A 16213-nucleotide genomic window follows, 5' to 3' on the forward strand; every position below is an offset into this window, starting at 1 on the left:
GTGTACCTTTCCAAAACATGTCCGATCAGTTGAATTTACCACAGGTTAACTCCAATCAAGTTGTAGAAACATCTCAAAGATGATCAATGGAAACAGGATGAACCTGAGCTCAATTTCGTGTCTCATAGCAAATACTTATGTAAATGAGGTTTTTCTGGTTTTTAATTGTCATACATTTGCAAAAAAAGGTAAAACGTTTTTTTGCTTTGTAATTATGGGATATTGTGTGTAGATTGATGATTACTTTTTATTTGATTTAATCAATTTTAGAATAAGGCTGTAACGTAACAAAATGTGGAAAAAAGAAGGGGTCTGAATACTTTCCAAATGCACAGTTTGTCACATACAAGGTTTATCTATGTTGAACATTGGTTATAATAATGACATAATCTTGCGGTTTTCACCCTCAAAACAACAGTTTATGTTGATGACTTTTTTCAAATCCAATGTATTTTCCACGTAGATTCCACGTCACAATAAGTTGACAAATTAAGTTGAAACAGTTAGTATGACATTCTATGTCAGTATCAGATATGAGGAATGTAACCTGGCTTGTAGGTTATGAGTAGCTACAGGTGAGCTCAGCAGTGGAGGCTAGTGGGAGGACTGGCTCATTGTAACGGCTGGAATGGAGTGGAGTCAAACGTGGTTCCCATATGTTTTTCAATACCATTCCATTCCAGCCATTACAATGAGCCCATCTACCTATACCTCCTCCCACCAACATCCTCTGGAGCTCAGGGACCCTTGAATAGCTTATAGGGCCAATACAGAATACTTACCTGCTACCTCTTTTTTTATTTTTGTATGTAGCCTTAGTTGAAAGTTAATGAACACACATTTCACCTGTTAAAGTGTTATTAGAGGCCCTTATAAACTCACATTATTTAGTCATATTGCAGATCCCTTGTGAAACCTCTATAAGTGCTGTTGGTTTTGTACAGTAGCATTGTAGGTTACGGTACATACCGTAGGTTATGCTACAACAAATTGTATCTGTGGTTGATGAATCACAGTTCACAGTGTCTCAGTGCGATTATATGATGACCTTTCCTGGAAATAACAAGTGTCTGAAAACAAACATACTTCTATGGAAAACACTGGAATGGCTGTGATGCAGACAGCAGAAAATGTCAATATTTTCTCCCCTAAAATCAGTTATTCCATTTGTTCCTGAGCTTTAGCATTACTGTCCTGTACTGTATACAGGCCCAGCCCTCAGCATGAATGTTATCAGCAATTACTCACTTTTTTTCCTCCACAGAACTTGTTGGTATCCGGTTGCTAAGCAACCTTATTTTGTTTGTCTAGATGAAACCAATCTGTCAAAATTTGCAAGCTCACGTCTAAATTCTCAAATTATATGCATACTGCAATTCCAACCACAAAATGTACTGGCTTTGATTTTAAGCCTCAAAATACAAGAACTTGCCTAACTAACAGCTAAATGTTTGTTTTGGACTTTGTTAAAATTAAAATTCTATTCTTTTTTTAGGCTCCACGTGTGTTCATGGAAAATAAACCAATTAGCGTGGGGGGAGTGATACTGAGGGTTCTGCATAGAGGCAGAGGAGTCTGCTTTCTATGAAGTACTATATTACGAGAAAGATATAATGTGACAAAAGTTTTCATGAAGACACTTACGTGGACAATGTGGGAATGAATACTGTATACTCCACACATGTAATGGTTTGTTCACAGGTAGCCAAGGTCTATAGGTATGGTATTGTAGGTATGGTTCTACATAGGCTACACCTGCTTGAGAGGTGATTAATCGCTCGCCATACCACAACACTATCCAGTCTCAGTGCCTGAAAATTATGCATTAGCACTGTTGACTACACCCGGCTGATGCACTGCGGTCAGGCACGTCTCGGCGCACCTTTGAAGGTGTATCAGGAAGGAGGTGAATGAGAATCCACGCATGAGGTGAAACAATGTTTTTATCATATTTCTACTCCATGCTTGGTATTCTAAAACAATACGAATGTTGCCTAAATTAAGATACATATTTAACTTGGTGTGCACACTAATTGCATATGAATACAGAACATGTGCTTTAAATAATTGAAATATTATATTAGCACACATAAGCGTCCCATCTGCATACTTTCAATACAATATGTTTCACTTATAGAATATCTAATCACGCCATTTAACATTGTATCATACATTCATGACCTTACCTGCATGACACGGTTACTTCAATTTTAGTTGCAGGAACGATGTTGTTCAGCGGATCGAACTCCCCTATTGATGCCATCATCTCTTTAAATGTGCACGTTTCAAGCTCTTTTGGTGAAATATCTCAAGTATATTCTCGACCATTAAAAACTTAAATCAAACCACACGTTAGTTGTAGAGCCATATCCGTCTTCATTGAGTTTTGGAAAGAAGCGAGTCCAAGAGTAAAATACATTGCATTGGAGAGGAAAGCAATTCATCCTTCACAGTGTAGCCAACAGGAGAACTGAAGCGCGAGCGTCTCAGCTTTCGACAGGTGGTGTAAGAAGCTCGGGATACACTTTTGCAGAAGGATTTTTTTTGGTGTTGCAAGGATTATACTATTTGTTTCTTTCTCTGATACTATTTCAACCTTCAATCCATTTGTTTGTTTTATCTTTTATTTTTTTTATTTTATATTATTATTGGCTTGCTTGACACAAGTATACAGGATACATACATTGTATCCTGCAATTATGCAACAAATCAAAGCATATTTAAATGTACACCTTACTTTTAGTCCTGGATACAGAACAAAAATAAGTCTATAATTGAAACCCATTCGTTCATTTGAGAACTTATTCTTGAGTATCTTGAATTGTTTATTATTTCCCTCCTCTAAGACAGGCCACCTAGTAATGCAGACCTTGTGCTTTGTTTGTTGAAATATTTGTATTTGTTATAATAGATTGTTGTTTCTCTTCCAAATCACCTCTTTTTAAACTATATTTTTAAATGTAACCTTTATTTAACTAGGTAAACCAGTTAAGAACAAATTTTAATTTACAATGACGGCCTACCCCAGCCAAACCCTAACCCGGACAACGCTGGGCCAATTGTGCAACACCCTATGGGACTCCCAATCATGGCAGGTTGTGCTACACACCAGGATCGAACCAGGGTCTGTAGTGACAGCTCTAGTGCAGAGATGCCTTAGACCGCTGCGCCACTCGGGAGCCATTTTGTAGGCCTACCTGTACTTTTCACAGAATGCAGTACTGTTGAGGCAGATTGATCAATCACAGACAAAGTTTTTTGTGACCAATCTAAAGAAACTTAGGTATGTTTACGGATAAGATTTAATGAAGAAAATTCAAATAAACTAAATTCAGGAGAAAAGTCTCACAGTCAGCCTCGTCTCAGAGGTAATCAAAGTTATGGATCACATATTTTCTGCTCACACCAAAGCCTTTCATAAACAAATAGAAACATTGCTCTGTAAAACAGGTTTCATTGAATCCAGAAACCTCCCTGTAGGTGTTTTTATAATCTGGTAAGAAAGCCACCCTACGTGACTTGGTTTGCATTATGATACATCAACTGATGCAAGGAGGGGATGGAACTTGACCTGAGAGAGGATGGCTGGTAGAGAGAAGGCTCAGTTGTGTGTGTTTTGGTTCTTATCACACCGTTTGCTCCAAGGGAACCCAGAGGGAAGGGTTTGAGGAGGAAGATTAAGGTTTCCAGAAGCACTGTATGAGGGGAAGAAAAGTAATCACATCCATCATTAGAGGAAATACGTTTCCCTTTAAGAGGTATTTATTTTCCAGGTAAAAGAGTTCCAACAAGGTACACAACTACAATTTAGTTTCACTTAATCATTTACAGAGAGATGTATGGAGCAGGATTGTTGAGATTAATCACTTGCCTTTCACTGCTACAAACAATCAGACAGAAATAATACATTAGACCTTACTAAAACAGAAACAGCAAGAGATAAGACTGAAGCTAAACCTCTGAAACACCCGGACCATTTAATGACTTACACATACAAGAGGACCGATTGTTGTATTGATCCATTAAGCGTAATAGACTCCCTCATCCTTAGTCCACTTCAGCTCTAACTGACAGTGAATGTGATGGTATCTTTGCTCCAGTCGCCGAGTAGAACAAATGATGATGGATAAATGTTATTTATACCTGCTGGCTATGTCTATTGTTCTGGAGGCACACTCAATTTGGCAGCTGATCAGGCAGAAATTGAAATTCTTCACGCAGGAAAAAATAATTGAGAGAGAGAGGGGGGGGGTAGTAACAGAGGAAGAGGGTATAATTATCTGCCCATTTTCCACTCCTCTCTTTTTGGGGAGCCTCTATATCTTCTGGGTGAAAGAATGATAAACTCTGCTTTGGCCTCACTGGCTGCATCCATCTGCTGGAATACTTAATTGCCCTCAGGGTGAATTCCTGTTTAGTTTTCTTGTCACAGACCAGGGGCTAGCCAGGGAAGAGAAAACGCATGGCTGAAAGTTACTGTCATTATACCTGCAAACAAAGGACATGCAGTGTCTTTATACCCTTGAGATGACAATGCACCAGCTAGTTCCTAACCCTGATAGAGGAGGTAAACAATGTTCCAAAGAAGCCTAATCCCCTATCGAGACAGCAGGGAGAAAGACTATCCCTGGTCCTTATTGTCCTCTTCGTCCTGTGCACTCGTACAATGCAACCACACAAGTTTTGCTGAGGCCCACCTGCTTTTGTGCGGGCTTATTCCTACTGTCAGTGGTGAAGTTGTTTTTCTCCTGCGTAATTTGTTGTATGTTATTTCCTGGTTTTTAGAGACATACCTGATTTATGGTCATTGCCTGATTGTTGGCTAGACCAAGCGAAATAAACGCATCCATTGGAAGTATTGCTCTCTGCGCCTGACTCTACACCCACCACTCCTAGAATTCCGTGACAGAAGCCAGCACCAGAACATGAAGTAAGCAGGAGCAGCTGCACCCCCCCCCTCCCATCCATGGAAGAGCGTGTCCTCCATCACACAGCCATCCTACACCGGATTGGGACGGCGATGGATCAAATGATGGAGAGATGGGAGAGGAGCGGCCTCCCTACTTCGTCTTCAGCTCCTCTTCAGCCTGCACTACCAACTTCTCCGGCGGCGTCTGGACCCAGCGCTCTTCGGCTCGCGCTCCAGAGGGCGTACGATGGAACGGCTGCCGGGTGTAAGGGGTTCTTGCTCCAGCTAGAGCTTTACCTGGCTACTGTTCGCCCGACTCCCTTGGGAGAGGAGAGTGTGAGCGGCCTCGTCTCCTGCCTGACGGGTAGAGCCCTGGAGTGGGCCAACACGGTCTGGGAGGGTCCAGACTCAGCGAGGGACCATTCCCCTGAGTTCACCCGCCGTTTCCGGGCTGTATTTGACGACCCACCAGAGGGTCGAGCGGCGGGTGACCCTGGCCGTTGGAGCGGGGTGGAACGACAGGGCCCTGATGGACCACTACCGGTGTAGCCTCCAGGAGGACGTCCGCAGGGAGCTAGCTTGTCGGGACACCACCCTCACACTAGACGAACTAATCGACATGTCAACCCGGCTGGACAACCTGCTAGCTGCTCGCGGGCGTCCAGAGAGGGTTCTGCTTGTTCCACCCCCCACCACTCCCGCTCCAACATCCATTAGGGGGTGCTGCATCTAGGGCGACTGGAGGAGGAGGAGGCCTCCTCCAGCACCAGTTGTGGTCGGAGAGGGCACACTGCCGACCGGTGCTGGAGGAGCTCGTCTGGGAGTCGAGAGGGCAGGCAGAGCACTGCTCGGACACCCCAGGTGAGTCAGCACCAGACTCACCCAGAGCTCCCTGTTGGTCATATGTTTGTACTAATCTCTTTTCCTGAGTTTTTCCCCTCTTCCAAGCATAAGGCGCTAGTCGATTCAGGTGCAGCTGGGAGTTTTATGGACCACGGGTTCGCCCATAGGTTAGGGTTTCCGTTGATGCAGATAGGCCAACCCTTCCCCGCGCACTCCCTAGACCGTTAGGGTCAGGGCTGGTCAGGGAGGTCACGGTTCCACTGGACATGGTAATGCAGGGGGTCATAAGGAGCGGATTTGTCTCTTCCTCATTGATTCTCCTGCGTTTCCAGTGGTGCTGGGAATTCCCTGGTTGGCTATTCACAATCCCAAGATTTCATGGAAACGGGGGCTCTAAAGGGGTGGTCAGAGGAGAGTTCAGGTAGGTGTATAGGAGTTTTCATCGGTGCAACAACGATGGAGAGTCCAGACCAAGTTTCCACTTTGTGCATTGCCTCAGAATATGCCGATTTGGCTATGCTTTCTGTAAAAAAGAGGGCAACCCAATTACCACCTCATCGACGAGGGGATTGTGCGATAAACCTCCAGGTAAACGTAGCACTTCCCAGGAGTCACGTGTACCCGCTGTCACAGGAGGAGACGGTGGCTCTGGAGACATATGTCACTGAATCTCTGGGACAGTGGTACATTCGGCCCTCCACGTCACCCGTCTCCTCGAGTTTCTTTTTTGTAAAGAAGAAGGAGGGAGGTCTGCGTCAGTGCATTGATTATAGAGGTCTAAATTCCATCACAGTGGGGTTTAGTTACCCGGTACCTCTCATCGCTACAGCGGTGGAATCATTTCACGGAACAGCTTTTTCACAAAACTGGATCTCAGGAGCGCATATAACTTGGTGCGTATCCGGGAGGGGGATGAGTGGAAGACCGCGTTTAGTACCACATCTGGCCAGTCTGAGTACCTTGTCATGCCGTATGGGTTGAAGAATGCTCCAGCCGTCTTTCAATCCTTTGTAGACGAGATTCTCGGGGACCTGCACGGGCAGGATGTGGTGGTTTATATCGATGGCATTCTGATTTATTCCACCACACGCGTCGCGCGAGTGTCTCTGGTGCGCAGGGTACTTGGGCGACTGTTGGAGCATGACCTGTAAGTCAAGGCTGAGAAATGTGTGTTCTCCAAACAAGCCGTCTCTTTCCTGGGGTATCGCATTTCCACATCTGGGGTGGTGATGGAGTGTGACCGCGTTGAGGCCGTGCGTAATTGACCAACAGTAAGTAAAGGAGGTGCAGCGGTTCTTAGGGTTTTCCAATTACTACCGGAGGTTTATCCGGGGTTTTGGCCAGGTGGCTGGGGAGGCTTATTCCTAATGTCAATGGTGAAGTTGTTTTTCTCCTGCGTTTCCTGGTTTTTGGAGACATACCTGATTTATGGTCATTGCCTGATTGTTGGTTAGACCAAGTGAAATAAAGGCATCCATTGGAAGTATTGCTCTCTGCGCCTGACTCTACACCCACCACTCATAGACTTCCGTGACACCCACAGATGTTTTAGGGCTTTAATACAGCTTAATTTCTAGTACCGTTTAGGCCAGTTTGGATGCTCAAAATAGGGCACTCCACTACAATCTCCACAGGGTAGATAATGAAGCACAGACACACACACAAAACAAGGTAAAGTGCAATCAGAGGCATGAAGAGTGTAATGAGCAGGACTAAGTTAGGAGAGTGGAGCTTGTGAATCAGAGTTAATGAAGTAATGTACAAACACAAAGTTATATTGGCTGCACTGGTTTCTGTTGGGTGCTTTTTATATATATATATATCTACAATCTCTGGGGAGGAATTCAGATAGCGCAAGTGTCTAGATGATCTCAGCTCTTACTGTGGGTTGTTTCTGAAATCAGGCACCAGTTCTAGGGCACATACAAGTTGGAGGGGACTGCATGGGAATAAGGCAACAAGACAACGCGTCTGATAGAGTGCCTACCTCTGACACTTCAGATTCGGCATCACCAACATCACTTTCCTCTCAGACAGCATCTGGACTGGCATAAATCAAACACATGAATAACAATGACTCACCATGCCTTCTGTTGTCTGAACTGCAGAAACTTGACTGTGATTTTGAGGAAATTGAGCAATGTATGATACATTATTAGGATGGCAACAAACGCTGTCTCAATGCTGCCTTAGAGTAAGCAATATTCTGATGTCTGGTTTCTTGGAAGTAATAATGTTTCAGAGCTTAAGGTCAGAAGTGGTATGAGGAAAGAGTCTACAGCTCCATCAAACAGATCCATTTGTACAGCAAAAAAAACGAGATTGGACGTTATCTAACGGTTCAATACCTCTATCGGCATAAAGACAACATGCCCTTGCTTTTGTTGTGCTAACTTTCTCTTCCATCAAGCAGTTCAGTCATGAACAATTATAATACATTATACCAGACAAATTGCAGACTCTGATCACAGCCTTAACAAAGTCAAGCTGCAGATTCGGTTCTTGTTGTCGAGATTAAACCAATTGTTTCAAGACATTTACGGAAATAGATGTTATGAAATACTGCCCCCTGGTTTTATAAAACACAAGCATCTCTTTTTTGTATCTCTGTGACACAATATTGTTGCAATTCGTTTTATATCCAGCAGATGGCAGCGTATGTCAAGACTAGTGTGAATTCACACTGAGGGAACTTGTTTCAATGTAGCTAGCTCGAGAACGTTTTTTTTTTTAGAATGAGACGCCAGAGTAGCCACAGACAAACGGAAAGACACACACAAATATAGTTCACAGATAACTCAAGGATAAACATACACATACATAATAACACTGACACTCAAGACAAAAACCTGAGCACAGCACACACAAATGTACCAAAAACATATATATACAGCCAATATATCATATTAGATGCTGTTAAATGTTGCATGGTGCACAGAAACACAAGTGGGTGTTGCAGTCGGATCTCTCAGTGCATGCTATGCACAAAAGTAGTAACAACCTCTGTGAAGGATGAATGCATCCCACCACTCTATGTGTCCTGTCCTTAAATCAACTGCTGTGCTGCAGGCCTCTCTCACACTGGCTAGCAAAACCTGTGTGTGTGTGTGTGTGTGTGTGTGTGTGTGTGTGTGTGTGTGTGTGTGTGTGTGTGTGTGTGTGTGTGTGTGTGTGTGTGTGCGCGCGTGTGCTTGCGGTACAGTGGAACTCCATTGGCTGTGTCCTGTTTGTTTTTTAATAAACCGTGTGTGTGCTTTCTCAAAAGGGGGAGCCTCTAACTGATTTTTTTGTGGAGGCAGGTAGCCTAGTGGTTAGAGTGTTGGACTAGTAACTGTAAGGTTGCAAGATTGAATACCTAAGCTGACAAGGTAAAAAGCTTTCGTTCTGCTCCTAAACAAGGCAGTTAACCCACTGTTCCTGTCATATAAAATAAGATTTTGTTCTTAACTGACTTGCCTAGTTAAATTTTAAAAAGACATTCTAGACTTTTCCTAACACAGAGATTCAAATTATTGTGTGATTCTCTTATCAACCCCTGTGTGTGGGCATGATCTCTTGACCTAGATATTCATGAAAATGTTAGTGCCAGATTAATTTTCGTTAGCGAGTAATAGATTTGAGAGAAAACAACTATTCAATCACCAACAAGATTAAAACAACATTCAATTAAATCAATTCCCATATTACTTGCTGATATACAGTTGATATCGACCAGTTGATAGGATCATCTTTAGTGGGATCATCTTTAGAAAATAAACATTATGTCTTCTGTGGGTAGGCCTATGCTATGTCTAATCAAAATGGTTAACCTAAATCGGCATACAAACAATCGTTATAATTGTAGTAAAATAATAAGGAGGGGACAATACTCCTCTGTTGGTTATTGTGCGGTACGTGAACGCGCCGCAATCAACAGTGCTCAGCGTCTTCTTGAGAGCGCGCGAGAGATCCACGGAGAGACAGGACGACGATGGGAGAGGCAGGAGGAGGGCGCGAGACAAATAGGGAAAATCCCAATAATGGAGTGGCGGCGGAGGAGGTCGGTTTCGCGAGCTCGGACTGGTCATAGTTGACGTTTTCATTTTCTCAAAATTGGATGTAAATTCTATAATTAGGGAGTGTGCGCCGATATCTCTAGCTCAAAGAAGCCCTGCACGGATGCCTCAGATGCTACACTTAAACGGGGGATCCACCACTGGCACCAGGCAACAGTTTATCATTTCTGGTGGACTTGGATGAGGATGCTAAAGGACATATTTTTAAGATAGCATTGGTTGAGGATATTGCAAAACCGTATTACTGTGAAATATCCTATTTCGGACTCCACTTCTCTTTTCAAAGGAACGATACATTATTAATTACCAGTATTATACATACATGTATCTATTCAACAATGGCTTGTAGGCTTGTAGGTTCGCAGGTTGAATCTACAATGATATGGTAGCCAAAAATAAATAAATAAAGGCTAGTCAATAATAATAATTAATCAACGTATTTTAATATAAAGGATTTGTTTTATTAATAGCTACACTCCTACCAAATTTACAATCACAGCTTTCACAAACGGAGATGCGCAAAAAGTGAGTCATTAAAATAACGAAAAGAAAGCTACTGTATAGTGGAAAACATGTTGCCTTCACAAGAAGCCGCCAAGATTTACCATGATAACTACATGCGGAACTCCCGCGCCATCGGGGTACTTTGGGCGATATTCACCATATGCTTTGCCATCATCAACGTGGTGGTCTTCATTCAGCCCTACTGGATCGGGGACAGTGTGAGCACGCCGCAGGTGGGTTACTTCGGCTTGTTTCACCAGTGCGTTGGAAGAGGACCGCACAACCGAGAGCTCACCTGCACGGGAAGCTTCGCCGAGTTCAGCTCCATCCCCTCCGGCGCCTTCAAAGCGGCGTCGGTCTTCGTGTTTCTGTCCATGTTGCTGATTCTGAGCTGCATCGCCTGCATGGCGCTCTTCTTCTTCTGCAACACCGCTACCGTCTACAAGACTTGTGCCTGGATGCAGCTCCTATGTGGTACGTCAAATCAATGGAAACTCAGTTACACAATATTGTTTCAGCACATTAATATATTGGGGTATAGGATTTTCACTGGTTTGTCACAGGCGACTGAAAACACATGGTTACAAGTTACATGCAAACAACCTTGTAAAAAAAATTGCCACATGCTGCCTGTGCTGCTGCTATTGCTAAGGATGATGGGTTATGTCTACAGGCAGATTAGATTCACCTCGCTACAAAATCATTTTGACTCCACATTTCTACACAGATTCCAAACTCTCTGGGCTTACTGGGAGTGGAAGTTGGATGACTTCATGTCATTTTCCATTGTCTCTCAGTCATGAGTCATGGAACTGTGGAAGGAAGACAGATATCCTATAGGCTGTCATACTGACCCACTTTGAGCTCTAGCGATTGCAGAAGAAGCATTCATTTACTTAACAAATCAGTCTCAAAAACAGTCAACACACTACAAAAGGCCTCCTTCTGTTGGGTGGATGCATTCCTTCAACCATGACCTGACCACATAGAGAGCTGCCCTCTTGATAAATAGAAGAAACAGGTAGGGGGAAATGAAAACAGGTCATTTATGGAACTTAAGTCACTTACTCCCACTCAGATCTATACCTCAAGGACCTCCCAGAGTGGATTATAAATTCATCAATGCGGGTCGTTACATTTAATTTCAGCAAGACACCCACCATCTCAGATTGTTTTGAAATGGCTTAGAAAAATATACGATAAGCATTCCTGCAACATTATTTTGTTGAAAGACAATTTTAACTCTGACCAATTTGGTCACACCCCTTGACTTTTCTGCATTTGTTGTGTTTACAGTCTGAATTGAAAATGGATTACATTTAGATTTTGTGTCACTGATCTACACACAATACCCCATAATGTCTAAATGTCATTCTGTTTTTAGAAATGTTTACAAATGAATTCAAAATGAAAAGCTGAAATGTCTCAAGTCAATAAGTATTCAACCCTTTTATTATGGCAAGCCTAAATAAGTTCAGGAGTATAAATGTGCTTAACAAGTCACATAATAAGTTGCATGGATTCAATAATAATAGTGTTAAACATGATTTTCAATTACTACCCCATCTCTGTGCCCCACGCATACAATTATTTGTAAAGGTCCCTCAGTCGATCAGTGAATTTCAAGCACAGATTCATCCACAACGACCAGGGATGTTTTCTAATGGTTCGCAAAGAGCACCTGTTGGTAGGGCGGTAACAAATAAAACAGACATTGAATACCCCTATGAGCATGGTGCAGTTATTAATTACACTTTGGATGGTGTATCAATAGACCCTTCCTAACTCAGTTGCCGGGGAGGAAGGAAACCGCTCAGCGATTTCAACATGAGGCCAATGGTGATTTTTAAACAGTTACTGAGTTTAATGTGGTAGGACATAACTGAGGAAGGATCAACTAATATAAATTACAGATTGAAAAGGAGGAAGCATGTAAAGAATAAAAATATTCCAAAACATGGATTCTGTTTGCAATAAGGCACTAAAGCAATACTGTAAAACATTTGCAAATAAATGACATTTTCCTGAATACAAAGCGTTATGTTTTGGGCAAATCCAACACAACACATCACTGAATACCGCTTCATAGTTTTAATCATGGTAGTGTCTGCGTCATGTTATGGGTATGCTTGTCATTGGCAAGGACTCAGAAGTTATTTTTGATTAAAAGAACTGGAATAAAGCGAAGCATTGGCAAAATCCTAGAGAAAAACTTGGTTCAGTCTGCTTTCCAACATACACTGGGAGACATTCACCTTTCAGCAGCACAATTACCTAAAACACAAGGCTATAACGTCACAGGATGAAACCAATATGCAGACACAGGAGGCAGATGGTCTTGAGTCTCTGATATTTATTAATAGGCAAGGGACAGGCATGAGGCAGGTTGAAGACGGGCAGAAGTTCGTAAACCGGGTCATAGTCAGATGGGTACAGGACGGCAGGCAGGCTCGAGGTCAGGGAAGGCAGAATGGTATGGCGACAGGCTCAGGGTCAGGGCAGGCAGCAATGGTCAGAACCAGCAGGACTGGAAAACAGGGACCAGAAAAACAGGAGTACAGAAAAACATGAAGGTAGGCTTGATGAGACAAGACGAACTGGAAACAGACAAACAAAAAACACCGGTATAAATACACAGGGGATAATGGGGACAAATGGGAGACACCTGATGGGGGGTGGAGACAAGCACAAGACAGGTGAAACAGATCAGGGTGTGACAAAGGCCAAACATACACTGGAGTTGCTTACCAAGACGACATTGAATGTTCCTGAGTGGCCTAGTTACTGTTTTGACTTAAATCGTCAAATATATGGCAAGTTTGAAGAATATTTTAAAGAATAATGGACAATTTGGACCAAATCACATCTTAACAATGACTAAGATCTCAGTAATCCAAATAAATGGTCGAAAGCCACCTGCGGACGCCCCAACTCCACACCAAGCCCACCCCAATGGCCAGTATACAGTATCAGTTCTCTATGTTTGACAAATTATATGAAGCTGTGGCTTGGAGTATTGTTATTCATACTATGTAATGTATTCTTAGTGAATTAGTACCAGGTTTTTCCCACTAGATGCTGCTGTTCTGCTATTACTGCCACAGCCTTTATCCATGTATTGAATGTTAAATGGAACCCTTTGCAACTTTGGGTAGAAACCCCATAGCTTTCGCTCAGGATGGAAATACATGGTGTGATCATCCTTTCAATTCAAGCCAGTCCTCCATGAAAGCAATTCAAACACATACAAACTGTCCTTCTCTTGAATCTAATCTGCTCAATGAAGTCAATCTGTGTAACTAGCTGCACTCTTAGAAAAAAAGAGTTCCAAAAGGGTTCTTTGGCTGTCCCCATAGGATAACCCTTTTTGTTTCCAGGTAGAACCCTTTTTGTTTCCAGGTAGAACCCTTTTTGGTTTCAGGTAGAACCTTTTTGGGTTCCATGTAGAACCCAACATGAAACCCAAAAGGAGTTATTTTATGGGGATAGCAAATAACCCTTTTAGGTTCTAGATAGCACCTTTTTTTCTAAGAGTGTGCCCACACACCAACAGAGATCTGCTAGTGTTGGGTTGACTGCCTAAGGCTTAAGCTGTATCTGGGAAATGGCCCAAGTGTGTGCAGTTTATTCCCTTCAATAAAGGTTTGGATTAGTTAGACCATTCCTTGTCAAGCAAAACAATAGGCTACAGGAGTTCTAATGGTTTAAATGTTATGGTCTTCACTGGTAAAAATCCCAAATACAATGCCTTCAGAAAGTATACTGAACAAAAAATATAAACGCAACAGGCAGGGGCACAGCCGTGGGTGGGCCTGGGAGGGCATAGGCCCACCCACTTGGGAGCCAGAACCATCCACTTGGAAGCCATGCCCAGCAAATCAGAATGAGTTTTTCCCCAAAAAAGGGCTTAATTACAGACAGACATACTCCTCAGTTTCATCAGCAGTCCTGTTGGCTGGTCTCAGACAATCCCTCAGGTGAAGAAGCTAGATGTAGAGGTCGTGAGCTGGCATAGTTATACATTGTCTGCAGTTGTGAGGCCAGTTGGGCGTACTAACAAATTCCCTAAAACGACTTTGCAGTCGGCTTATGGTAGAGAAATTAACAGTAAATTCTCTGGCAATAGTTCTGATGGACATCCCCGCAGTCAACATGCCAATTACACACTCCTTCAAAACTTCAGACAATCTGTGGCATTGTGTTGTGTGACAAAACTGAACATTTTAGAGTGAACATTTTGTCCCAATTACAAGGTGCAGCTGTGTTCTGATCATTCTGTTTAATCAGCTTCTTGATATGCCACACCTGTCAGGTAGATGGATTATCTTGGCAAAGGAGAAATGTTCACTAACAGGGATACAAACAAATTTGTGCACAAATTGTGAATGGAAAATTCCTGGGATCTTTTATTTCAGCTCATGAAACATGGGACCAATGCTTTTCATGTTGCGATTATATTGTTGTTCAGTATATTTATATACTGATTTTTATTTATTTATATATATATATATTCCACATTTTGTTGTGTTACAGCCTGAATTCAAAATTGATTAAATATTTTTTTTCTCACACATCTGCACACAATACCTTATAATGACAAAGTGAAAACATGTTTTTAGACATTTTTGCAAATTTATTGAAAATGAAATTCAGAAATATCTCATTTACGTAACTATTTTACACCCCTGAGTCAATACTTTGGCAGCGATTACAGCTGTGAGTCTTTCCGGGTAAGTCTCAAAGAGCTTTCCATACCTGGATTGTACAACGTTTGCCCACTATTCATTACAAAATTCTTCAAGCTCTGTCAAATTGTTTGTTGATCATTGGGCGGCAGGGTAGCCTAGTGGTTAGAGCGTTGGACTAGTAACCGGAAGGTTGCAAGTTCAAACTCCCGAGCTGACAAGGTACAAATCTGTCGTTCTGCTCCTGAACAGGCAGTTAACCCATTGTTCCTAGGCTGTCATTGAAAATAAGAATTTGTTCTTAACTGACCTGCCTATAAATTAAAATTGCGAGACAACCATTTTCAGGTCTTGCCATAGATTTTCAAGTTGATTGAAGTAAAAACTGTAACTATGCCACTCAGGAACATTCACTGTCTTCTTGGTAAACAACTCCAGTGGAGATGGTGTTTTAGGATATTGCCCTGGTTAAAGGTAAACACATCTTACAGTGTTTGGTGGAAAGCAAACTAAACCAGGTTTTCCTGAAGGATTTTGCCTGTGCTTAGCTCCATTCTGTGATTTTTTTATCTTGAAAAACTCCAGAGTCCTTAAAGATTACAAGCATACCCATAGCAGCCACCACTATACTTGAAAATATGGAGAGTGGTGCTCAGTAATGTGTTGTATTGGATTTGCCCCAAACATACAGTAACACTTTGAGTTCTGGACAAAAAGTGAATTGCTTTGCCACATGTACCGCAGTATTACTTTAGTGCCTTGTTGCAACAGGATGCGTGTTTTGAAATATTTTTATTCTGCACTGGCTTCCTTCTTTTCACTCTGTCAATTAGGTTGGTATTGTGGAGTAATTACAAGGCTGTTGATCCATGCTCAGTTGTCTCCTAATCACAGCCATTCAACTCTGTAACTGTTTTTAAGTCACCATTGGCTTCATGGTGAAATCCCTGAGCGGTTTCATTCCTATCCGGGTGTATTGAACACCATTCAAAGTGTTAATAATAACTTCACCATGCTCAAAGGGATATTCAATGTCTGCTTTTTTTTACCCATCTACCAATAGGTGCCCTTCGTTACGAGGCATCGGAAAACCTCCCTGGTCTTTGTGGTTGAATCTGTGTTTGAAATTCAGTGCTCGTCTGAGGGACCTTACAGATAATTGTGTATGGTACAGTCAAATGCAGTCAAATTACCAAATAGCCCTCTAGTGGCTTCAT

At 42.3% G+C, this 16213-nt stretch overlaps 2 protein-coding genes across 4 annotated transcripts in view; one reads left to right on the forward strand and one right to left on the reverse strand.

The window, feature by feature from the left end:
- Window positions 1–2266, reverse strand: part of cpne5a (copine Va) — a 107492-nt gene extending 105226 nt beyond the window's left edge. For 2 of the 3 annotated variants that reach the window (XM_064957702.1, XM_064957700.1), the window contains exon 1: window positions 2187–2263. In XM_064957702.1, the coding sequence (XP_064813774.1) occupies window positions 2187–2263 (77 nt within the window). Of the gene's footprint in view, window positions 1–2186 lie in introns of all 3 variants that reach the window. The other variant, XM_064957703.1, reaches the window with a different exon arrangement.
- A 7484-nt stretch (window positions 2267–9750) lies between these two features.
- LOC135528546 (LHFPL tetraspan subfamily member 3 protein-like) overlaps window positions 9751–16213 on the forward strand; it is a 38928-nt gene continuing 32465 nt past the window's right edge. Inside the window, exon 1 of the mRNA XM_064957704.1 lies at window positions 9751–10785. Coding sequence (XP_064813776.1) covers window positions 10380–10785 — 406 coding nt within the window. The 5' untranslated portion in view covers window positions 9751–10379. The remainder of the gene's footprint in view (window positions 10786–16213) is intronic.

The sequence above is a fragment of the Oncorhynchus masou genome, chromosome 33 (assembly GCF_036934945.1).
Source record: "Oncorhynchus masou masou isolate Uvic2021 chromosome 33, UVic_Omas_1.1, whole genome shotgun sequence".
Classification (NCBI taxonomy): Eukaryota; Metazoa; Chordata; class Actinopteri; order Salmoniformes; family Salmonidae; genus Oncorhynchus; species Oncorhynchus masou.